This window comes from Terrapene carolina, unplaced genomic scaffold (assembly GCF_002925995.2).
Source record: "Terrapene carolina triunguis isolate 2854851 unplaced genomic scaffold, T_m_triunguis-2.0 Scaffold112, whole genome shotgun sequence".
Classification (NCBI taxonomy): Eukaryota; Metazoa; Chordata; order Testudines; family Emydidae; genus Terrapene; species Terrapene triunguis.
The window spans coordinates 16,572,783-16,599,028 of NW_020664463.1; the positions used below are offsets into that span (position 1 = coordinate 16,572,783).

Consider the following 26,246-nt stretch of genomic DNA (forward strand, 5'->3'; position numbering starts at 1 on the left):
TGACCATTAATTATCCAGGTGACTGAGCATTATCTTTAATAAAATATATTCTTTGGCTTTTTAAAATTTCTAGTCTTTAAGGAATTTTGAGTGAAAACAGCCAATAATTACTTCTAATTAACACAAACTATTTCTATCATGTATCTGTACTATCTTGTCAATGTTTATGTCATTCACTAGTGAATCTAAAACTAGATCTATAGTATCACACCATGTATAGTGTTGTCAGTATTGACAACAGAGATTCAAAAGATGTCTGATCTGAAGCTCATTGCGGTCAATCGAAACATTGCTATTGACTTCAATGGGCTTTATATCAGACCTTAAGATTCTTTGAATAAAGCTGGTAATAAACCACAAAGAAGTCATTGGGAAGGCAACATTCTTTTTGTATTTTTCTTTTCAATACTTTGATTTTCCCTGCATTTTTATTTCTCGTTTCTTTGCCAGCTATGAATGCAAAAAATCCAACAGACTAGAGAATACACCGATATTGCTGATGAGGGAGATTCTCAGCAATGTCTTTGCTTGTGAAGAATGCACTGTTTAAAAGTTCCTTTTTAGTGCAAGACTGGCCAGCCATGCCTCTGAAAATTCAGGCATCTCAGAGGGGATGGGAAAGTGCGAGTGTCTGTCAGTATCAGAAAGGGGCCAAGCGACAACCATTTAGCTGAGTTCACCTGAATGTTGTTGAATAAAATAGGGCTGAAATCAAAAACACTTCTGGTTTTAGTTTTGCAAAACTAAAGTCACCCAGTACACAAAATGAGGTGGGTGAAATCTGGAACTATTTACTGTATCTGGACCTACCCATCATTCTTGAACTTAGGGAGAGGGTCAGATAAAATAAGATGTAGATCAGATCATTTCTGCTCTTTGTCTTGCAAACTCATAACTGAGACAATTAGGAACCATCTCCAGTTTCCCCCCTCTCCAGTTGATATTTATGATGCTGCCAGCTCCCCTGTGGGCGCTGTCATATCTGCCTGCAAGTGGCATAACTGTGTAGAGCTGGCAGGCTATGGCGAGTGGCGTCATTCTTGGCAGCATCACCTTTGAAAGATGGTTACTTCTGGAAAAGTTGTCTCAGAGCAGCCGTTCAGCACTAAGGCTGTTCCAAGAATGGATTAGCAGAGGAAGCTGTTTAAGTGATGGGGCTGCAATGTTCTTGTCTGGAACAGCAAGCATCACTTGCATAAAATATCTCCAGGAGCCCTGGTGATCCTAAGTCTGCTCTCAAATAAGGCTGTGCATCATAATCAGGTCTGAAGATGGACTTACCAGAATTTTTCTTTGTATTACTGGATATTTGTGTAAACTAATACGTTCTCCAAAGACAAATAAAATATAAATGCAAAATGAAGGGCAAGATTTTTCATTACAAAAAATTGTAGCAGACCCTAGTTTGAATTGAAATCCCCCCACTGCTCCCCACTCTCCAGGATGGGGTTTTCAGACCATGTCACTAGCGTAGGGTCTCACTGCCAAGCCTGAGGGCTGCTGGTAATCCAGGGATACCTTACAGGCCCCACTCTTCCCTGAAAATTCTTTGCTTCTAATGTAGTATCTGCTTGCGAACTGCCTGGAATGGAGCTGATTACAGCTCCCAGACAGCCACTGGGGCAGGTTTGGCCCCAAACGGCTTTATTTCAACACTTGTTTAAATCCCTAAAGCTATTTGAGATCATCCAAATAGGCAAAATAGGTTGAAGGAGCTAGGATTTAGGGACTAAACTTTAGTAGCCTTGACTGTGGGATCTGATGCTTAATCAAGCATAGATGGAGAGTACCCAGCTTCACAAATTCCTTGGAATGTTATCTCACAGTTATGCTCTTTACAGTCAAATGTCTCTCTCGCTCTCTGCCTTAGATACAAAAAGCTGTCTCATAAAACATATTTCAGTCACCTCCAATGCTATGTTCAAGTAATACAAATTATAGCTCTAATCTGGTAATATTAAACCCAAAGTAAAAAACAAAAAAACAAAACAAAACCCTGAAGCCTCACAAAATTTTCTAAAACTCAGCTTGCACACTGCACTTTAAAAAAATATAACTCAGGGTGCAAACATACATAAATGTGTGCAAGCTAGCCAATTTTTTTCCCTACAGCCCAAACAACAGTTTAGCTATGAGGCAGAAATGCATACTGTGTATTCCACTTTGCTGCAGGTCCCCTGCAGTGGTCAGACTTTAAAAGTTTCTTCCATTTTGAGAGATATTACTGTTTCTTGTGTTATTTTTCATTTTAACTATAGGGTAATATGGGTAAAAATGTTCAAAAACACCTAAGTGATTTAGGAGCTTAAGTCACATTTTCAAAAGTAACTCAGACACTCAGAATCCTAAATCCCATTGACTTTCAGTGAGACTGATGCTTCTGAGTGCCTAAAGTCACTTTGTAAAAATAAGACTTAGGTGCTTTTGAAAATGTTGATCCTAAATCCAAGCCCATAGAATCTTTCTAAAAGGAAGAGACCTTTTTAAGTGTAAACGATATATATCCAAACCCAGCCACAAATGGTTTAGAAAGCAGTTTGGTATGGCAAATCTTATAGTAGGAGAAGTTTTCAGGCATCTTTGCCCGTGTACACATTTTTAACAGCTGTACTCAGTTTCTGTTTAATTCCAGCAGCCCTACATGAATGCCAAGTAGCAATCCTTCTGCAGCTGTACTGGGCCTATTAACTGCATCCAGCAATTGACTGTATGATTGGTCTACATTATTCTACCAACAGTTATTTCTACTGAATGACAGAGCCATTCATTTTATAAAAAATATATAGTCATCATACCTGGAAGAAAAAGGCCAGGCTTCCCTAAGGAATGATCCAGTCTGAAAAGAAAACAGACAATCATTTTAGTTTGCCAGCAGCAGAATTATCAAACAACTTATTGTTTGCTGCTTGGAATAGTATACATGCATATTTTACATGCAAAAGAACAGTAGTTTTAAACCAACAGCAAGGCAAGTGAAAATGCTGGTCTTGCATGACTAGATTTACATACAGTCAGCAGTCTCGCCCTTTATACATTGTTGTTTGTTGTAATGAAGCTGCATTGTTACTGTGGTTTTCATGAACACTGATATTTTACTTATTTCTTCTGTTTTTGTTTTATAGCTAAAGCAATTTAGACCTGTATTGCACTGAATCCAGTAACTATGACTATCCAGATAAAATGGCTTCTTAATAATATTCATAACTGTTCCCTGAATCACACAGAGACAGGGTGGTTTTTTTTTAAATCATTTTATTTTGAATAAGTGGACCTTATCCTGCTCAATAGGAATTTTGCCACAGGCCTCAGTGGGTGAAAGATCTGGTTCTGGTGTCCTCAGTAATTCCTCAAGGCATTACAAAGAAAAACCTATGCTGAAAGCGAGAAGTACATTTTTAAGGCAAAATTTCACATGATTGATTCAATAGTTGAGAAAGTATGTGACAGAAAATTAAGCAAGCCAAAGGAGTAATTGTGGGAAAGGAAAGGGGAAGAAGAGGAGATTCAGATAGACAGGCAAGCACAGGTGAAATAATGATTTCTCCCAACCATGGAGAGTCAGAGGCCTGGTCTACACTACGAGTTTAGGTCGACTTTAGCAGTGTTAAATCGAATTAAGCCTGGACACGTCCACACGACGAAGCCCTTTTTTTTTTTTACTTAAAGGGCCCTTTAAACCGGTTTCTTTACTCCACCTCCGACGAGGAGATTAGTGCTAAAATCGGCCTATGCGGGTTGGATTTGGGGTAGTGTGGACGGAATTCAACGTTATTGGCCTCTGGGAGCTATCCCACAGTGCTTCATTGTGACCGCTCTGGACAGCGCTCTCAACTCAGATGCACTGACCAGGTAGACAGGAAAAGCCCCGCGAACATTTGAATTTCATTTCCTGTTTGCCCAGCGTGGAGAGCACAGGTGACCACGCAGAGCTCATCAGCACAGGTAACCATGATGGAGTCCCAGGATCGCAAAAGAGCTCCAGCATGGACCGAATGGGAGGTACGGGATCTGCTCGCCATATGGGGAGACGAATCAGTGCTAGCTGAACTCCGTAGCAGTAAATGAAATGGCAAAATATTAGAAAAAGTCTCAAAGGCCATGAAGGACAGAGGCCATAACAGGGACGCACAGCAGTGCCGCGTGAACATTAAGGAGCTAAGGCAAGCCTACCACAAAGCCAGAGAGGCAAACGGAAGGTCCGGAGCAGAGCTGCAAACATGCCGCTTCTACGCGGAGCTGCATGCGATGCTAGGGGGTGCAGCCACCACTACCCCAGCCGTGTGCTTTGACTCCGTCAATGGAGAAACACGCAACAGGGAAGCGGGTTCGGGGTACGAGGAAGATGATGATGAAGACAATGAAGAGAGCTCACAGCAAGGAAGCGGAGAATCCGGTTTCCCCAACAGCCAGGATATGTTTATCACCATGGACCTGGAACCAGTAACCCCCGAACTCACCCAAGGCGTGCTCCCAGACCTTGAGGGCACACAAGGGACCTCTGGTGAGTGTACCTTTGTAAATATTACGCATGGTTTAAAAGCAAGTGTGTTTAATGATTAATGATTAATTTGCCCTGGCAATTGCAGCCAGTACAGCTACTGGAAAAGTCTGTTAACGTGTATGGGGATGGAGCGGAAATCCTCCGGGGACATCTCCAGAAAGCCCTCCTTCATGTACTCCCAAAGCCTTTGCAAAAGGTTTCTGGGGAGGGCTGCCTTATCCCGTCCGCCATGGTAGGACACTTTACCACGCTAGGCCAGTAGCACGTATGGTCCCGGTGTTTGCTGGCATGCAGACAACATCCATTCCTTATCTCTCTTTGTTATTCTCAGGAGAGTGATATCATTCACGGTCACCTGGTTGAAATGGGGTGATTTTATTAAGGGGACATTCAGAGGTGCCCATTCCTGCTCGGCTGAACAGAAATGTTCCCCGCTGTTAGCCACGCGGTGGGGGGGGGGGGGGGAGTGGTGATCCCCGAGGGATGGGGGGGTGTGTGTGTGGGGGGGGGGGAGTAGTTGGGTTTGTGCTGCATGTTAACCCAGAAACCGCAGCCCCTCCTTTTACACTGCAAACCCATTTTAAATGGCCAACCCAATGGGTCCTTGGTATGGGAAATGAGGGTGCTGCTGTTTGAAACCATTCCCACATGTTATGAAGGTTAAAAAAGCCAAAAGACTGTGGCTTACCTTGGCTGCCTGCAAGCCGAATTCTGTTGCCTGGCACTGCGTGAGTGATCTCTCACACCAAACCGGCAGGCCCTCAATATAAGAGGAAAAATGCGACCTTGTAACGAAAGCACATGTGCTGTGTAATGTGAACAGCAAAATTTAACGTGAAAGAGTGTACCCATTGTTCTCTAAAATGTGTCTTTTTTAACCACCTCTCCCTTCTCCTCCACCAGCTGCAAATGTTTCTCTTTTGCAGAGGCTAGTGAAGATTAGAAGGAGAAAACGGTGGACTCGGGATGATATGTTCTCGGAGCTCCAGATGTCCTCCCACGCTGACAGAGCACAGCAGAATGCATGGAGGCAGTCAATGTCAGAGTGCAAAAAAGCACAATATGAATGAGAGGAGAGGTGGCGGGCTGAATCACGGGCTGAAGAGGATAGGTGGCGTCAGCTTGCTGACAGAAGGGAAGAGTCGATGCTCTGGCTGCTGGAGCATCAAACTGAAATGCTCCAGCGTATGGCTGAGCTGCAGGAAAGGCAGCAGGAGCAGAGACCGCTGCTACAGCCCTGTGTAACCAACAGCTCTCCTCCCCAAGTTCCATAGCCTCCTCACCCCAATGCCCAAGAACACGGTGGGGGGGGCCTCCGGCCACCCAGCCACTCCACCCCAGATGATTGCCCAAGCATCAGAAGGCTGGCCTTCAATAAGTGTTAAAGTTTTAAACTGCAGTGTGCCCTTGTCCTTCCCTCCTCCCTCACCCCTCCCAGGCTACCTTGGCAGTTATCCCCCTAGTTGTGTGATGAATTAATAAAGAATGCATGAATGTGAAGTAACAATGACTTTATTGCTTCTGCAAGCGGTGCTCGAAGGGGGGAGGGGAGGGTGGTTAGCTTACAGGGAAGTAGAGTGAACCGGGGGGGGCGGGGTGGGAGGGTTCATCAAGGAGAAACAAACAGAAGTTTCACACCGTAGCCTGGCCAGTCACAAAACTCGTTTTCAAAGCTTCTCTGATGCGCACCGCGCCCTGCTGTACTCTTCTAACCACCCTGGTGTCTGGCTGCACGTAATCAGCGGCCAGGCGATTTGCCTCAACCTCCCACCCCACCATAAATGTCTCCCCCTTACTCTCACAGATATTGTGGAGTGCACAGCAAGCAGCAATAACAATTGAAATATTGGCTTCGCTGAGGTCTATCCGAGTCAGTAAACTGCGCCAGCGCGCTTTTAAACGTCCAAATGCACATTCCACCACCATTCGGCACTTGCTCAGCCTATAGTTGAACAGGTCCTGACTCCTGTCCAGGCTGCCTGTGTACGGCTTCATGAGCCATGGCATTAAGGGGTAGGCTGGGTCCCCAAGGATAACAATAGGCATTTCAACATCCCCAACGGTTATTTTCTGGTCCAGGAAGAAAGTCCCTTCCTCCAGCTTTTGAAACAGACCAGAGTTCCTGAAGATGCGAGCATCATGTACCTTTCCCGGCCATCCCACGTTGATGTTAGTGAAACGTCCCTTGTGATCCAGCAGGGCTTGCAGCAGCATTGAAAAGTACCCCTTGCAGTTTATGTACTCGGAGGCTTGGTGCTCCGGTGACCAGATAGGGATATGGGTTCCGTCTATCGCCCCACCACAGTTTGGGAATCCGATTGCAGCAAAGCCATCCACTATGACCTGCATGTTTCCCAGAGTCACTACCCTTGATATCAGCAGGTCTTTGATTGCGTTGGCTACTTGGATCACAGCAACCCCCACAGTAGATTTGCCCACTACAAATTGATTCCCGACTGACCGGCAGCTGTCTGGCGTTGCAAGCTTCCACAGGGCTATCGCCACTCGCTTCTCAACTGTGAGGGCTGCTCTCATCCTGGTATTCTGGTGCTTCAGGGCAGGGGAAAGCAACTCACAAAGTTCCATGAAAGTGCACTTACGCATGCGAAAGTTTCGCAGCCACTGGGAATCGTCCCACACCTGCAGCATGATGCGGTCCCACCAGTCTGTGCTTGTTTCCCGGGCCCAGAATCGGCGTTCCACGCCATGAACCTGCCCCAGTAACACCATGATTTGCACATTGCTGGGGCCTGTACTTTGTGAGAGGTCTATGTCCATGTCAATTTCCTCATCACTCTCATCGCCGCGCTGCAATCGCTGCAATCGCCTCCTTGCCTGGTTTTGCTTTGGCATGTTCTGGCTCTGCATATACTCCAGGACAATGCGCGTGGTGTTCATAGTGCTCATAATTGCCGCGGTGATATGAGCAGGCTCCATGATCCCAGTGCTATGGCGTCTGGGCTGAAAAAAGGCGCAAAACTATTGTCTGACGGAGGGAGGGAGGGGCGAGTGACGACATGGCTTACAGGTACAGGGAATTAAAATCAACAAAGTGGCTGTGCATCAGGGAGAAACACAAACAACTGTCACACAGAATGGACCCCCCACAGATTGAACTCAAAACCCTGGGTTTAGCAGGCCGTTGATTTCACGGAGGGAGGGGGAAGCAAATGAATACAGAACAAATCTGGTCCATCTATTTTTTACATCTTAAGTTGGCAGCAGACGGTGCAGCATGACTGATAGCCATCAGCATCTTCTGGGTGCTTGGCAGAAAATGATGTACTACGACTGCTAGCCATCATCGTCAAGATGGTTCAATAGGCCAGGAGACAAAACATGTCTGCCCAGGTGCCTCTGATTGAACTCACTGAGGAATACGATGATGACGGATACCAGTCATAATACACCATCCACTGCCAAAAGGCAAGGAGCTGCTGCTATGTAGAAATGCAGCCCCACGTCTGCCAGCACCCAGATAGCCGATGACGGCTACCAGTCATACTACACCGTCTACTGCCAAAAGGCAATTAGCTGCTGCTGTGTAGCAATGCAGTACCACGTCTGACGGCACCCAGATGACATATGGTGATGGTGAGCTGAGCTGAGCTGAGCGGGCTCCATGCTTGCCGTGGTATGTTGTCTGCACAGGTAACCCAGGTAATCCAGGTAAAAAGGCGCGAATCGATTGTCTGCCATTGCTCTGACGGAGGGGGAGGGGCCTGACGACATGTACCCAGAACCCCCCGCGACAGTGTTTTTGCATCATCAGGCATTGGGATCTCAACCCAGAATTCCAATGGGTGGCGGAGACTGCGGGAACTGTGGGATAGCTACCCACAGTGCAACGCTCCGGAAGTCGACACTAGCCTCGGTACTGTGGACGTGGTCCGCCAACTTAATGCACTTAGAGCATTTTATGTGGGGACACACACAATCGACTGTATAAAACCGATTTCTATAAAAATGGCTTCTATAAATTCGACCTAATTTCGTAGTGTAGACATACCCATAGAGAGGAGCTAGAAAGGGAAGTAATTATTGGAAGAGTTTTTCTTTTGTGAGAACTGGTCAGAAATGCTCATAACCTGCACTAAATTTTGCACTATTTACCTCAATTTCTTTTCTTCCCTTTTGATTTTTTGCGGAGGATGTTGACAAAAATTTTGAACTTTGTTAAAAAAAAGGGTTAAAAACTGACTAAGTCAAACCTTGCAGATATCATGCTCCCAGCCTGCAATTTTTGACAATTACTGTTCATTAAGTACACTTCTCTTCTAAAGCCAGCCAGTACCAGAGAAATCAAATATTTGATTAGATAGACAGGGCATACCTTCTTTGAAGTTCTTTTATGCGAACCATCATATTAAGGTGTCCTTGAGAGTATTGTTCAATTACATCACGTACATCATATGGTTTTCGAGCTTGCTGTGAAAGGAGTAATATGAGAGACTGCGTAATAACCCTTGTTTTACATCACTCATTTATATCAGTTGGACCATCAGTTTTAATCCTCTAGAGCTTTTGTTGTTTTGGAAAATTCTCTGTAATGACTGAAAAATATGATATTCCTGGAAATTAAAGGAGTGCATATTCAGCACAGGAACATAGCTGAGTGATACCCATTACTGTCAATAAGAGTTACACCTTTACACTATCACATGCTGAGAAAAATACTGGAGTGTCATAGTCCATTTTAAGCACAGAAAGCCATGGTACATAATTGAATGAAGGTTACATGTGTGACTTTCCTCAGTTTATTACAGAACCATCTAGACGTCATTCTGTCATAATCCTCAACAGTAGAGAGAAGCCCAATTTATAAAGCTTGGATCCAGATTCAAACTCTTCCAAACTTTGGGGATGCTTAGTGACAGGGTTTTGGTCTAGATCATTGGTGAGATAAGAGCTTCCTCAAAGCTTGACTGTATTTAGATTTGGAGTTGGTTTTGGCCCATATCTACCCAACAGTTCTAGATGCAAAAAGGAACAACTAAGATTAAAAATAGAAGTGAAGCTACAAAGGCAAAAAGGTTAAAACTCCAGCGTTTCTCTGACTTCTTCCTTTTCTAATCCTGACTCCAGCTGCTGCTGCTAACCGCCAATTGATGGATATGGCTGGTGAGATGGAGTTTTAAAAATAAGCTTGGGTAATTTGCATGAAATGATGTGATTATAAAAGGTGCAGTATGGACAAATTAGGGGAGGAAAAAGCTGATCTGCTTTTGAAAATGTAAGCATTTTTGGAGCCATCGGCCCAGTGGGAAATATGGGGCAAGATGTCTTCCTTTTGGCTTTGGATCAAGAAAAAAAAGGTACACGGCAAATCTAGTAATTGAAAATAACTGAAAACAGCTCATTAGTCATCTTGTTGTCTGTTTCCACTCTGCCACAGCTTCAGCCAGAGCCATTAGCATGCACCATTGCACACATGCACAGAACACCTACAGTATGTGCTGGAGTCATGCTTGGAAGGCAGCCATATAGACATTTCAAATAAAAAGCATGCAACTGGAGTGGAAACAAATCCTGTAAAATGAAGAAGCAAAAACTCTTCATGACAAAATACGCTCCTCGTGCTCTTCAGTCAGTAGTTACCTGTAGCATTGCTTTCAACGGAGCTTAGAGTTTTGTTGTTGTGTGTAGATGTGTGTGTGTGTGTTTAAAGCTTTCAATTTACTGCCAATACCCCGCTTCCCCCCCCCACTTTCTCAGCTACATTTGTAGTAGACGCTGACACATCACTATTTCTGGCCAGAAAAGCAGGCTATTGTCTTCCCCCAGAGAAACAGTGCCAATATCGCTCTTTGGATTGACTGGCAGGGGTGCTTTGAGTGCATTTTGGCTAACCCTCTCTCTTCTTTTGGGCACTCTCCATTTACAGATGATGCACGGCCCAGAGCCTAAATGTACTAGGTTTTTTGTTTTTATTTTTAAATATGTGTTACCATGTGCATAATTAATTCTCCTCATTCCCAATAAAATTTCACTTCTCCTCCCTAAAACTCTCTTTATCCCTGCTACCAAAACATCAGCACTAAAGCCTTGTGCTGTAAAGTACTCTACATTGAATGCTGCCTGAGCCCAGTCTAAAGTTTGGAAAGAATCAAGATTAAAAAAAAAATCCCTCTACTTCTATTCTTTTTCTTCCATTTTCCCAATAGCCCTCCTTAGACCTGAACATCTTATGCCCTTGCCAACTTCTGGCACAGCATCCACAGACGTGCCTCGACTAAACACAATCTCTTCTCAAGTTCTGACTGAAAAATACTACAATATACAGTACAACTAGGGGAAGGATATAATGGAGACCTCCAGGAAAATTTGGCAAATTTGGCAAAACTCGCTGAGTCCAAGTAATCAGGGCCAGCCTTACGGGTGGGCGACGTGGTCAGGGTGATGCCGTGGCCAAGAGGTAAGGAGTGGGGCAGGCCTGGGGTGCGAGGCTGCAGAAAGGATTTCAGGGTAATGGGGGGGAGGCAGTGTAGCCCGGGGGTGATGGGGTGGATGGATGGGGAGGCAGTGGGGCCAGGGATGATGGGGGGATGGGTGGAAGGCTGGGGGAGGCAGTGTGGCCCAGGGGCAATGTGGGGTGGGCAGGGAGGCGGCAGGGGAGCCAAAATACAAGTTCACATAGGGCACCATTTTCCCTAAGGCTGGCCCTGCAAGTAATTCTCAGACTCCCCATTACTGGACTCCTTTCCCCCTTAAGTTATCATTGGTCCAGGCCATTTGGACTCAACATTCTAAATCCATCTCAAATTCAGTGTCTTTTGAGTATAGACATCCAAGCACATCTGAAACTCAAGTCATCTGTATCTGAATTCCCCAAATCTATCTCACACTCTGGTCTACCTTAGCCTATGTTTTGTGGCCATAAGGTCATCTCAATATTGATTTCCCAAACTCATGTAATACACAAAGACTTCTAGGCTAGGATATCTTTAAAAAAGTTACGAACTCAGGTCCTTTGGTTCTGAACATTGCAATCTCATCTCACATTTCTGTCCCTTGTGATTACATATTAGGGCTTAAGTCAAACCTGCTTGAAACCTATTCTCTCCATACTCCATATTCTCTCTTTTTTATTTTTTATATCACCTCAAAATAGTATGAAAACTATGAACTAATGCATTGTGTGGGAAACTTGTAGCCAGATTTTCAGAAGTAATTAGTCTCCACATATTTTATTGAGCTTTGTGGGTGCTGGAGGTGTTCAGCACCTTTGAAAATCAGGTCACTAGTTACTGCAAGAAGAATATCATAATTAAATTAATAATAATGTGTTATTGTAATGGGAAATTAGGGAATTAGACCTTAGGCAGGTGAATGAAAGATTTTTCAAAGTGACAAGTGATTTTGGGTGCTTCAAATTTTGGATGAATAATTTGAGAGTCCTTAAAGAAAGTGAATGTTCAGAAAATTGATGCTCAGTACTTTCTGAAAATCAGGCCCCCTTTAAGATGTCTCAAGTTGGGCATTCAAAACCATTAGTCATTTTGGAAAATCTTGTTCGTGATTTTGAAAGCAACATCGTATTATATACTACTAAAACAGTTAAATCTATTTTGTTGCACTCAAACTATTCTCCAGTCTTTTTTTCAGACGCTTACTAGATGATCATCATATACGATACATATACAACTGCATTGTAGCAGGACCCTCTATGTAGTCTTTTCTGTTAGTTGAACAATGCACATGAGCATATTGATCATTTTATTCAACAGGTAAAAAAACTAATATTTTTAAAATTATTCTGGAAATTAAAGGTGCAACAAAAAAATATGAGTGAAAAAGAATGATGGGGCTGATTCTAGAAATGCTGAATGCTTGAATGTTCTGGAGCACCAGACTGACGTTAACTAGGAGTTCTGTACACATTGTGAAATTTGCCCCTATGTAGAAGGCAAGCATGAGGCCTAATGTTTAAGTACATAGGTTTTTTCCCAGCCCTGTGCTGAAGGGCAAATTGTAGCCACTGAGCATTTTCAAAGTCCAACCCATTGTTCCCCCCCTCACTTATCTTTCTCATTTGTCCCTATTGTTAATATTGCTGCTTACCTGAAATTTTCTTCTGGCCACAAAATATTGCATTCTCCTTATGACTTTGACAGCTATTCGGTGTGCTTCAGTTAACCTGCGGAATAAAACACACAAAAAGAAAAAGAAAAAGAAAAAGAAAAAGAAAGAAAAATAACAGAAGATGACTGTAAGCAATGAACTAAAACATGTCCTAATACTCTTCTACAATGCAAATTTATAACACAGTACATTTAGCACATATGTCTCTTTTGTTCCTTTGCCTTGCCTTCTTCTATAGTTCTGGCTCTAAGTATAATAAATTGATAAGAGAGACAGTAGAAGCAGGTGTACAAAGATAAAATGTGTGGGGGATTAGACAGGATTACTGTCATTGCATATAACTGGCATCAGTTCGAAGAATGTGAAATGTTTTTAGAACCATGACCACATTCCTTATTTTGCTTTTATTGAATGGTTGCCCATGAGCTCCAGAGCATGGAAATTAAGTCCTTTGAAAAGTGCTTTGATTCTTCGGAGGAGAGGGGAGGAGGAGAGAATAACAAACCACAAGATTTGAAACAAGCCTAACACAACACACATACATATATTACATACTATGTGTGTGTGTACCTGTACAAACAAATACATAGACATCCATACACACACACACATATATAACAGTTACACACATATAACAATATCATATTGCACACAATATATTTAGCAAATATCATCCTCCCAATCATTCAAAATTGGTGAGATGAGCAAAGTTATATTTATCCTCCCAAGCTGGCGACAGTGCTCAGAGGGCCATACTCTATGTTGACATCATCATTGACATCTGATGACAGCCTTGAAAAGGCCAGCCAGCATGGTGACTGGATCCACCAAGTATCCTGGAAACAGAGCCAACTGCCTCTCCCCTACCGTCACTCATTGGGGAAAGGAGCCGGCAGGCGGCCCTGGTTTCTCCAGCTCTGAGGTGCCCCTTTACAGAGTGAAGGCCTTAAAGACGTAATGATTTCAGTGCATTACAAAAGAAATAGTGCCCGTACCAAAGTAGCACTTTAAAATTGTTCTTTGATTAAATCATTCCTGTTGATTGTACCACAAACTGAGGAATATTTTTTTTTTAAACCTCATGGAAATATTTTACTGTTATTTCTATCTAAGTAAGTCACTATTTGCAGTTTAAAAATATATATTTATACACAGAGTGTCTGTATGAAATGTGTGTATATACAATATAACCCCCGCTTTCCCACCCAGCACATTGTATATACATAAATACACAGAGAGAGCATTGCAGAGTCAAAAAATTAATCAAGTGAGCTGGATTCCAAAACTTCTTGTGTGTCATCAACAGAATTGTTACGTTCCAATCATTACACTTGTGTAAACCCATTAAACAAGCTTACTAGTAGTTTGGCCCACAGGACCTTTATTATGACAAAAGGAAAGCACTGAGCTTGGCTCACAGAGCTCCAGCTAAGATTGTATGGCTTGTGATTAAGAGGGAAATGTCTTTTTGTCTGTAAACTGAGTACATTTGATACAGAAATAGTTGACAGTTATTAAACACAATGCAATTTTTAAAAGAGTAGAACACCAGAACCCTAAACATTACCTACAGATAAAGAGAGCCTGAAACAAACATCTAGATCTGAATATCCTGAGATCTGTATGCACCTATAGGGTTCATTTAGCGCAATCCAAGGAAATGGGTTCTGCAGGGCGAAAACAGCTCCAAATAGATACAGCCAATAGAAAACAGACATGGGTGAAGTCCTTTAAGTCCAACCCTCCCCTGTCGGCAAAGATCTGTTCCCCACGGCACATTCTCTAGTGCACTGTCAAGTTTTTAAATATCCCAAGTGATCAAGTTGCCCTTTGGAGGCTATTACACAATTTAACAGACCCCACTATTAGAAAATGGTATTTATTTATGCAATAAAGAGAAACGCCAGATTATAATACAAAAACATTCAGCATGGGATTTTCAAACGCACTCTGCATTGACCGGAGACTCTGCTCCTAATGATAAAAACTCCTATGGACTTCACTGGGAGCAAGGCGCAGCTGAGTGCTTTTGAAAATCCCATCCGTATTTGGAGAGCTAATTATTGTTCATATTTAATGATCCCTAACTGTAAAACAGAAGCACAAACCTATGAAATTCTATTTTAGTGGGGAAAAAACTACAGCATGAAGAGGTGCACCACATCCAGAGCTGAGATATGTATGTTATTTGAATTACCCCAATAAATCCACAGACACATACTGTCTCCAGAAGATACACATTTAACTGCTACACCCTAGTGGTGAGTGATATTCTGTTCTTAAAAATCATGTTACCCTCAACATTGATTTTGAATAGAGAAACATCTGTTGTGAGGTTAGATGATGCAGATGGATCTAAATTGTACCGTAAGTCATATACCTCACAGTTTTGTAAGGAAACAGGCCCAACGGTGCCAGAATCAGGGGGAGGGGAGCAAGGGACCATGCCCTCCCCCATTTTTTAACATGGGCATAGTTTGGGGGACAGGAGGTGGTGTTGCCCCCCAAACTGCAAGCCTCAAGTAAGTGCGGAGCAGCAGCAGTAGGGGCTGCACCCTTGCCCACTGGCCCCCAAACTATGCCCGTGTTAAAAAGTGGGGAGGCATGGGCCCATGGCCTTCCCAGTTCCAGCACCAGTGGCCCCCCTCTGCTACAAAGGTTCCAGTGCCCTTGAACAGGCTCATCTACTAAATTATGAATTCCCAAGCTTTGATCACTTTGAGTCACAGCTTAAAATGTTTTTTGCAGTTAGGACTAAATTGTGGCTATTAGGCACTGCATAGGGGCTGATGCAGAGCCTGGCACACAGGTCATCTTTTAACTGTTTCTTCTCTGTCCCCCAGTAGTGCACCTGAACTGCTTCTTGTACTGTCCCCGCCCTGCACTTGCATATACACACACCTGCGCATGCATACACACGCAGGCAAAGGACAATCTGGTCTTTCACTTAATATTTTGATATTTAAATTACTTGGCTTTAATATAGCCTTCTGCACAAATCTGTAATGACAGACTCATTTCTGTAAACATTATGCATGTGTAAAGTACCTTTCACCCAAGGATCTCAGAGGCACTCTACAATACAAAACATTAATTAACCTCGTAACCCCTTTCTCTAAGCATTGTTATTATTATCCCTATTTAGACTGTGACACAGAGCTTATGTCTGTTATCCAAATGTACACTGTGAGTCAGTGGCAGATCTAAGAACAGAACGCCGGAGTCCTGATTCCCAGTCCTTCGCTTTAAGCTCTAATTCAGGAAAGCATTTAAGCAGGTGCTCAAGTCCCATTGACTTGTTAAACACATGCTTAAATATTCTCCTGAATAAGGATGCTTTCCTGTAACAAGGCTTTAAATGACTATGTGACACACCTTTCATAATCGAGATTTACTTTTAATTAAATTCCTTTATATTTCTTTGTGTTATTTACTCTTGTAATTGTAGCCTTTTTCAGTCAAGGTTTTTTTATTTGATATTGTGAATAGTTCTGAAAAAGCAGCTGTGGGTTACTGTCTAAGAAGAGAACTTTAAGATTTTTTAAAAAGGAATTTTATATCAGGGATCACTGATGAAACTGGGTCCCAAATGTGTCACGTGTAGTCAATTCGTATACTAAAAATAATTATTTAGGCCAATCAAAACTAGATCTGTACTGATTTTTTTCAGTACTCATTTTCAATTTTTCTATAAAAACCAATCAGTCCAGAGTAAATACCTTTATGTATATATTCCTTAGGGATGACAAGGAAGCTGTGAGCACTCCCAGAAACTCATTTATCCAGCTACTTAACATTAAATGTAAAAAAGAAACACTCAATAGTCCCATCATTAATGCAAACTTAAGCATCAACAGCAAAATTAACTTTTACACATTGTACATCCTGTAAACTTTATAATATGCAATTTGTGATAAAAATCTGAGCCAGTCTAGGACCTTCATGGTGTCACTATGCTGGACACCTTGGCCCCTCTGAGCTTCTAAGTGACAGCAGGCACAAAATCAATCCAAGACACAGGACATGAGCACTTGAGCTAAATAAGAATAAAAATCTGTGTTAGCTGTCAGCATTATAGTGCCTATGAAACTGTTGAAAAGTTCTGATTCTATCCAGTGGAGGGCAATGACATACATATAGATGATACTGAGCATGCTATGAAGTTGTTTTGTAGTTTGCTCAGACATTTTTATGTGCAAAACCAAGCAAAAGCAACAGTTCTCATTAAGTACCAGGTCCAGGCTGAGTCAAGTTTTGAACTAGATATTTTTGCAAGAGTCCCATTCAAAAGAGTGTGGTTAGAATTTTATCATCAGGCAAAAGTGTATTTTTTCCACTCTCTCAAACTCAGAAACAGCTGAAGGATTTTGTTGAAGCCTTCCCCAAAACATTTGCATGTTGGCATAGAATAACAAAGGAAAATTTCAGTCCAAGTGGTGACAGTATTGGAAAGTTATGAGCACATAAAAACAAGAGCCAATAACGGAAACTTTTTGCATCCTTAACTATAATGGGTACTACCAAGTATCCACTGCAGTAAAATAGACTTGGATTTATAAATAGAACCTGACATCATCTTAAGGTATGTCCTTGAGACAGGCCCAAAGCCTCCGGCTAATTTGCACAATAGTAAGTGTCCCTTACCTCTTTGCAAATTGGCTACTTCACAAGCCAACCAGTTTTAAGGACAATCATACCTATTGTGAGGGGGTGGTGAGGGGGGACTCATATAGATCCAAGAACCTCTCTCCCTTTAGGGATTGCCTGTGGTGCTACTAGCACACAGATGCCGTGGGTTGGGGAAAGAGAGAAGGGGGACAGGGGTGACACTGAGATCTTTATTTTATGAGCAAACCGTTCTGCAAAACTTTGATGTTGAGTGTCTGTGTCTTTCGCCAACAACTAATCTGGTGGATAAGGGGCAAAGGGCCCCCTCTTTACTGGCTGACATAGTTTTCCCCTCCTTAGGATTTGAGTACATCTGTGTGGCTGCAGAGCCTGGCTGGACCGCACAGCTGTTACAGGCTCCGTGCCAGGGAGGCACCATGGCCCCATATTTGGATCCTTAACATGTGGCACAGAGAGTATTATGAAAAGTTGCTACTTTTAAGTTAGAAAACTTGGACACAATAAAAAATTTTAAATAAAGAAAGGAAGTAGCCCAAGTCAAAGAAGCTGAACATTTTCAATTTAAAAATTTAAACCGATGGGGAAAGAGGTAGATAATCAAATCCAAAACTCCTTTGGACACTAGTCGTGAACTATTTGTTAATACCACTCGGTTAAAAATATAGTGTAGCCAGCTCAAGCCCCCTTCTTTCATAATTTACATCCAGTCTGATAACTTTCAGCCTGATGTGCATTGAAACAGCCAAGTAATATTTTTAGGTGGAAAAGAGGGTTTATAGTAGACATGGGAAGGACCTTAAACTAGAGCAGTACTAGAGAATTATTCCATTCTAATGCTGAAGCACAATGTGAGTCTCAAAAGCACTGTTGGTTATTGCTTTCACTGTGATGCACCTTTCAATCTGGAAGGTTTTTATCCTTAGCATTCACTTAAATGTAGAAATAAAGGAAGGGTTTTATCCAGGATGTACTGTTTTTATGGCTGCAGATAGTGAAATATGCATTCCACGGTGATTTTCCTGCAGTTTATTCAGGTGTCGTGAATTAAAGGAGTTATTTAGTGTAACCTACTATTTTGATCAAATACTGTGGAAAATAAAGGCCACTTCATCTAGGTTAATTATAGCTCTCTGACCCAATTTGCAAAACTGGTTTGAGGATACACACTTACAGTACCATATTTACTCAGATTACTGCAGAGATTAATTCATTTCTTACGTATGGCTGCTTAACAGCAAATATGAAAAAACATCATGCTAGCTCTGTCTTTATACTGGGACTTTGAATAATGCCGTAACTCCTGCCTGCAGCAACATATGGTATCTCTTCTGGAGTGTTTCACCTGACTTTGTTTTTTTAAGCCAGCACAAACATAGACTAGGTCAGGGATTGCAACTGAAAAATAAAGGAGTATTTTGAACCGCTCATTCCTATATTTGCCTTTTTGTTCTCCCACCATGTTTTACCAAAAGTATCTACTTTCATTCACTGTAGCTGTGAAAGGGCTTTGAATCGCAATCATTGCTGTAATTTTTCCTCACATATACAATTGCCAAATACAGACGAATATTTTATTAGCTAAAACATAAGGGAGGCCTTGGACAATAGTAATGTCAAAAGTATGACCAGAAACAAAACAAAGGGAAAACTTCAGACTCACAGGGCTGAACTCTGCCTTCAGCTGTAAGCAGCATGGGGCTCTCATTAACTTCAGAGTGAAGATCTTCCATTAAGCTTCAGTTAACTCCCATTAACTGCAGCTAGAATTTAGCACAGCTAAACCAATACCCCTACATACAGATGAAATTTGTAATAGGAGTTCCCACTCTTTGGATAATATTCCAAATATTTGAATTAAAAAATAATGTAAATAATGTGGGATGATGCAAACTATAGCCCTAAAGTTGCAAGTTTGGCAACTTTGCAAACTTGCCGTAGAAGCACTGGTGGTGGTGGGGGGGGGGGTGGGTGTCCAATCACATGCAGTCACTTTCAGGATCAGGATCTTTAACAGGTAGCGGTCGGGGGGCAGCAACAGCATCACAAGATTAGGAATAGAACAGAGGAAAACTGTTTCTTTTTTGGTGGGGAGAGATGTTTAAATAACTGGAAAACTAAAAATGTCAAAAAAAGAAAATGGGTCTAATCCTAAAAATAAATAATAAAAATAATTAATGTTGATTTTAGGTAGGCTGAGCCAGACATTTCACGCTTTGTTTACCACTCAGACAGAACACAAGGTCTGTGTTGATCCTGGATATTTTTATCTACCAAGATCAGAGAAAGCCAAAACTAGAACCTTACGGGTGAATTCGTTCAAATGTCAGCCTATGGTTCTGGTCCCAGGGCTCATTCAATGCTAGAAGTGGCCTATCTTTCAATGTGACTGAAATTTCTTGAAAAAAAAGTCAGTCTTGTAGTATTTCATTTAAACCTTGTGAAAATCTGAAAAGAACAGACAATATTCAATGATTTCAGCATTTAACATGATCACCTGATCAGAGGGCCTATAAAGGCAGCAAAGAAGCCAGCCAGTGGAACAGGAGCCAGCAAACAGAGCTGAAAACAGGAGCATTTGAGTGGGAGTTTATAAGGAGAGTTTGGGAGAGGAGGTGTGTGGTGTTCTACTTCTGTTTTGGTATTTGGTTGGTTTTTCTTTTTTTCTTTTCCTTGACAGGAGCTTAGGCAGGAAGGTTTTGACAGACACAGAGACAGCAGTGGTAGTGACCTAATGAATGGAAGAGACAATGTAGATGACCAGATGTGGAAGCTGCAGGATGTACATGATCCTGGAGCAGGTACCCAAAAAGAGCTTTGTTTGTATGGATTGCCTCCTGATAGAACTGATGGAAGAGAAGGTTTGGAGATGCAGGTGGAAACTATCATTGAGTTTTGAAAGGGATTTAAGCAGATGATGGAGGGAAAACAAGAGGTGGCGGAAAGAAAAACTCAAGACTCTCAGATGCAAGCCGGACTGGAGAACTGTGAGGGGAGACTGCCAGGTGAGGAAAGTGGCCAGTGGAAGCATGTGACTATGAGAACCAAGCAGAGGAAAAGACCAGCTAGCAAAGGAGAAATAGAGTTCAGGTTTTCTGAGTTGGAAAATGAAGAAGGGGGTACAGCAGGCAGTAACAGAAGATGGGAGGGCAAGGGAGAAAAGAAACACAGCTAGTGCCCTCAGAAGAGTGGTAGAGTCAATGTAGATACCCAGAGTGCAGAGCCCCAGGAGGATACAGGTTGACTCACAGAAGATTGCAAGGGAGAACAAAAGACAAGAGGACTTGCAGACAGAAAGAACAGGAGGAAGGCCAGAGAATTGTACCAACACCAGGAAGAGGCCAGTCTATGTGACTGGTGACTCCCTACTAAGAAGAACAGACAGGCCTGTCACCAGGGCTGATCAGGAGAACAGAAGGGTGTGCTGTCTGCCAGGAGCTAAAACACAGGATGTGGACCTGAGGCCGAAGAGGATCCTAATGGGAGCAGAAAAAAAATCATTGATTCTTCTTCACATGAGAACAAATGATACTGCCAAATTCTTCCTGGAATGCATCAAGGGAGACTATACCAGGTTAGGGAGGTTGCTTAAAGAAATTGAGGCTCAGGTGATCGTCAATGGGATTCTACCCTTCCCTAGAGAAGGAGAATGAAGGCGAGACAAGATTATGATGATCAACAGATGGCTCCGGCAGTCGTGCTATAAGGAGGGCTTTGGGATGTTTGACCACTGGGAGGCATTCATAGACAGAGGACTGTTCTCACAGGATGGACTCCATCTGAGTAGGAGGGAAATAGACTTCTGGGATGGAGGTTGGCACAACTGACTAAAAGAGCTATAAACTAGGAACTTGGGGAAGACGGTTAGGAGATGCTCATGTAATCTCCATGCTTGATTCTAATATTGACTGGAAAATCAAGTAAGAAAGAGTACAGCAATGGAGAAAGGAAGCACAAGGGGTAGGAGAATGAACATTGAGAGGAAAGGTAATGCCAGTACCAATGAATCTAACAGTCAGGTAGGCAATAATGGCAGTAGAATGACTGTACCCAGTGTGACAGACCCAGACCAGTGGGGTACAGGAGTCTGGTAGAGGGCAAATATACTGGTCACTGGATGAGTAGTTTTCTGTTCCCTGGGTGACCAGAGCAGGGGCTGCACTAGAGTAATCAGGAATCTGCTAGAACCAGTTAAGGCAGGCAGGCTAATTAGAACACCTGGAGCCAATTAAGAAGAAGCTGCCAGAATCAATTAAGGCAGGCTAATCAGGGCACCTGGGTTTTAAAAGGAGCTCACTTCAGTTTGTGGTGGGAGTGTGAGGAGCTGGGAGCAAGAGGCGCAAGGAGCTGAGAGTGAGAGGGTGTGCTGCTGGAGGACTGAGGAGCACAAGCGTTATCAGACACCAGGAGGAAGGTCCTGTGGTGAGAATAAGGAAGGTGTTTAGAGGAGGCCATGGGGAAGTAGCCCAGGGAGTTGTAGCTGTCATGCAGCTGTTACAGGAGGAACTACAGACAGCTGCAGTCCACAGGGCCCTGGGCTGGAACCTGGAGTAGAGGGCGGGCCCGGGTCCCCCCCAAACCTCCCAATTGACCTGGACTGTGGGTTCTTCCAGAGGGGAAGGTCTCTGGGCTGTTCCCCAACCCACATGGTGAATCTCTGAGGCAAGAAAATCTGCCAATAAGCGCAGGACCCACCAAGATAAAGGAGGAACTTTGTCACACTGGTGTCAGGAGTGGGATCTTGGGGTGCACAGCGCGGCGGAAGAAGGAGGGTGATTTAAAAAAAACAACAACAAAACAAAAAAAACAAAAAAAAGGGAGAGGGTTTATTTTTTTTCACCACAATGGATGACGTAGTGCGGGCACTGATACAAGCTACGGCGGCCCAGCAGGAGGCTACCCGTGTCCAGGCAGCCGCCCAACAGGAGGCAGTGCGGCTGCAGCAAGAGACTAATCGCCTGCTGATGGACCAGGCTGCTCAAGACCGAGCTATGTTGCGGGAACTGGTAAACCAGGTAAAGTCCCTTACAGAGCTGAATCGCGGCCATGATGGGACGCAGCTCATACAGGTCAGCCATTGGCTGCAGAAAATGACACGGGAGGATGATGTAGAGGCATACCTTCTGGCCTTTGAGAGGACAGCCCTACGGGAGGCCTGGCCTCGAGATCAGTGGTCTGGCATCCTTGCCCCATTCCTATGTGGGGAGGCCCAGAAGGCCTACCATGATCTGCCTGAAGAGGCTGCGGCAGACTACCCCCAGCTGAAAGCAGAGATCCTGGCCAGATCTGGGGTAACAACAGCAGTGCGGGCCCAGCCGTATCACGGTTGGAGGTACCAGGAAGACAAAACCCCGCGGTCCCAATTGTACGACCTCATCCATCTCGCACGAAAGTGGTTGCAAACAGAGTCCCGGAGTCGATACATGAGGGGACTACCACCAGACCTTCGTGCCTGGGTAAGCCAGAATGAATCCTCCACCTATGACGAGGTTGTCGCCCTGGTAGAGAGGCAAAGGACAGCGAGGGAGCTGACCCGACCAGTTAAGGAAGAGGCACCCCGGGTTAAACTAGCAGCATCAAGCCCTAAAGTTCGGGTGACTGGGCCACCAGGAGGGCCCTGGTGGAAAAAGAGAGAGGCTGAAGGCCCATCAGAGGCCACAAAGAGTCGGAGCACTGAGGGAGAAGAGGATCGTGGTGCTAGACTGCCCAAACCAAGAGACTGGGGAACGCCTAGGGCTCCATACAGATGTTATGCCTGCGGGGAGTGGGGACACATAGCTGCACAGGGTCCCAATGCTGAGGAGCCTATGCAGTGTAACTTGGGGAACTGGGCAGATCCATGCTCCCTAATCCACCTTGTGGGGGGTCTCACTAACCCCACATATGTATACCAGACCAGTGAAACTAAATGGGGTAGGGACCACGGCACTGGTTGATACGGGGAGTGCTATCACACTTATCTCAGGGAAGCTCGTGAAGCGTAGTCAGCTGCTGCAGGCTAAACGTACGGGGTTAACATGTGTCCATGGGACACTTACTTACTACCCCACCATCCCAGTAAAAATCGAGATCCAAGAGAACACTACTGAGGTAGCAGCAGGTGTAGTCCCTAAACTCCCATACCCGGTGCTTATAGGGAGGGACTTCCCAGGGTTTGGAAACTTACTCCCAGTAGGGGGATTGGAGAAAGATGGGGACCCTAAAATTGATGAGGCATCCACAGCAGACTGTCAACCCCCAATCTTCTCTGAAATATCCCCCGATTTGTTCTCCACTCCCAGACAGGGTAGAAAGACAAAAAGGGAAAGAAGGGCAGCTAAGGCCTTGGGAACCCGAATACTGATCCAAAGCCAGAGGGTCGCTCTTGTAGGTAGGCGGACCTGCGCAGCTGAAAAGGAGGCCACGCAGGAGGGAGAAGCACCTGAGTCTGACCCCCACCCTAATGCTTCTGAAACACTAGAGGCAACAGAGACTGGGCCCCTAGATCTTGGGCAGATTAGCCCCGGGAGAGGAAATTTTGGACGGGACCAGGCAGAAGATCCAAGGTTTGACAACATTAGGAAGGAGGTGACTGAAATAGATGGGGTCCCCGTGGAAGGGAAAACCCAGGGACCAGGACCCTACTTCATAATGAAGAAGGATCTCTTATACCGGGTTGCACCAGTACAGGGGCAGAAGGTACAGCAGATCCTAGTACCTCAAAAACACCAGAACGCTGTATTAAGTCTTGCTCATAGTCATCTTTTTGGGGGGCATTTGGGGGTAGAGAAAACCCTGGCACGAGTCCTACGACGGTTTTTCTGGCCCGGAGTACATGAAGAAGTGCGGATGTACTGTGCCTCCTGCCCGGAGTGTCAGCTGCACAGTCCCCGTCCCCACTTGAGGGCTCCTTTAGTACCCCTTTCCATCATAGAGGTCCCCTTCGAGCGAATAGCCATGGACCTAGTGGGACCCCTGGAGAAGACGGCTCGGGGCCACCAATATATACTTGTTGTTTTGGACTATGCTACTTGCTACTCAGAAGCCGTCCCTCTGCGGAACATGGCCTCTAAAACTATAGCCAAAGAGCTGGTGGGGATCTTTGCCCGAATGGGGCTACCGAAGGAGATATTAACCGACCAAGGAACCCCATTTATGTCGAAGCTAATGAAGGACCTCTGTACGCTGCTCCATATACATACCCTGAGAACTTCGGTCTACCATCCACAGACTGATGGGTTGGTAGAAAGGTTTAACCGAACCCTCAAGGCTATGATAAGGAAGGTGGTAAGTCGGGACGGGAAGGATTGGGACACCCTACTACCCTACCTTATGTTCGCTATCTGGGAGGTACCTCAGGCCTCAACTGGGTTTTCCCCCTTCGAGTTATTATACGGGCGTCATCCCCGTGGCATACTAGATATCGCCAAAGAGACCTGGAAAGAGGAACCCAATGAGGGGAGAAATATAATAGAGCATGTAATGCAGATGCGAGACCGGATAGCCCGAGTTACCCCTATTGTACAGGAACATTTGGAGAAGGCACAGGAGGCCCAGCGAACCCATTACAATCGCCAGGCAAAAGTGCGACAGTTCCAACCAGGGGATCGGGCACAGAAACCGAGGACAGTACAGACATGAAACAATCAGTCCCCATGGACCCTGTGCTATTCACCATTTCTGGGGTTCCTGTGGGTTATATGCGCTCGCTTTGGGACAGGCAAAGTATGGTTTTTGTGATTGCCCTCCTTAAGTGTGGGGAAATCATTGCTCTGTCTGGTGTGTACAATGCTGCCTCTGTTAAGTGTTGCATTTTGCCTGTATAGGTGCAACCTTGAGATCTGAGCCGTTATTTTTATCACCGGCCGACAGACTGAGAAGACTCAGGAAGAGGCCACGTAAAAGCAAAGAAGACATGCTGCATGAAGTCATGCAGCAGTCTGTAAACGAGAATCAAAAGGCACAGAAGCAGAGGGAGAGCGAAAGGAGGATCCGCCAGGAAAACGCGACGCACCGGCGGCAAAGCACGGAATGGCTGATTAGCATCATGGAGCGTCAAGCGTACTCTATCCAGGTGCTCGTCGCCATGCAGGTAGAACACTACTGTGCTCGCCCCCGCCCCTGCAGCCCTTGTCCCAAAACTCTTCCCCTTGTGCCCACATGTCCCCTCCAACCCACTTTCCCCAACATCCGGGTTCTTACTGCCCCCAGCTGCCTCCTACACCCGTAGCTTCACCACCCACCCACGAAAACTACAACCCTTATCCACTGCACTCAACCCCCCTCAACATGCCCTATAGCCATCCTGAAGTGCAGCACTCAGTGCACAGCACTCAAGACAGGACTCGAGAGTATGAAATCAGGACATACTCAAACCTATGGGTGAACTGGTTCCCACCCCACCCCCTTGCCCTTTCGGTATTTGGGTGTTACTTCGTTTTTTTCAATAAATAAATTTTCTTTTCAATAAATGGAGTTTTTTACTTTGAAAACATACTTTATTAGTGCATAAAGCAAAATATACCTTAGCCCAGGAAAGCAACAAGCACTGCAAGTCAGTGTATCAAACACAGCCACTGCACTTAACTCCTGTGCAGAGCACCAGACATTACTGGTGGCTTTCAGCCTCAAATTGCTCCTTCAAGGCATCCCTAATCCTTGCAGCCCCACGCTGGGCCCCTCTAATAGCCCTGCTCTCTGGCTGTGCAAATTCAGCCTCCAGGTGTTGAACCTCCGAGGCCCATGCCTGAGTGAAGCTTTCACCCTTCCCTTCACAAATATTATGGAGGGTACAGCACGTGGATATAACCACGGGGATGCTGTCTTCAGCCAAGTCCAGCTTCCCATAAAGAGAGCACCAGCAGCCCTTCAAATGGCCAAAAGCACACTCCACAGTCATTCGGCACCGGCTCAGCCTGTAGTTGAACTGTTCCTGGCTGCTGTCCAGGCTCCCTGTGTAGGGTTTCATGAACCAAGGCATTAAAGGGTAAGTGGGGTCTCCAAGGATCACAATGGGCATTTCGACTTCACCTATGGTGATCCTCTGGTCTGGGAAAAA

At 44.4% G+C, this 26,246-nt stretch overlaps 1 protein-coding gene across 1 annotated transcript in view; it reads right to left on the reverse strand.

Annotated features, from left to right (window-relative positions):
- LOC112105748 (potassium voltage-gated channel subfamily KQT member 1-like) overlaps positions 1 to 26,246 on the reverse strand; it is a 582,419-nt gene that overhangs the window by 286,152 nt on the left and 270,021 nt on the right. The window contains exons 3-5 of the mRNA XM_026652211.1: positions 12,563 to 12,638; positions 8,835 to 8,929; positions 2,796 to 2,836 (exon numbers count right to left, since the gene is read on the reverse strand). Coding sequence (XP_026507996.1) covers positions 2,796 to 2,836; positions 8,835 to 8,929; positions 12,563 to 12,638 — 212 coding nt within the window. The remainder of the gene's footprint in view (positions 1 to 2,795; positions 2,837 to 8,834; positions 8,930 to 12,562; positions 12,639 to 26,246) is intronic.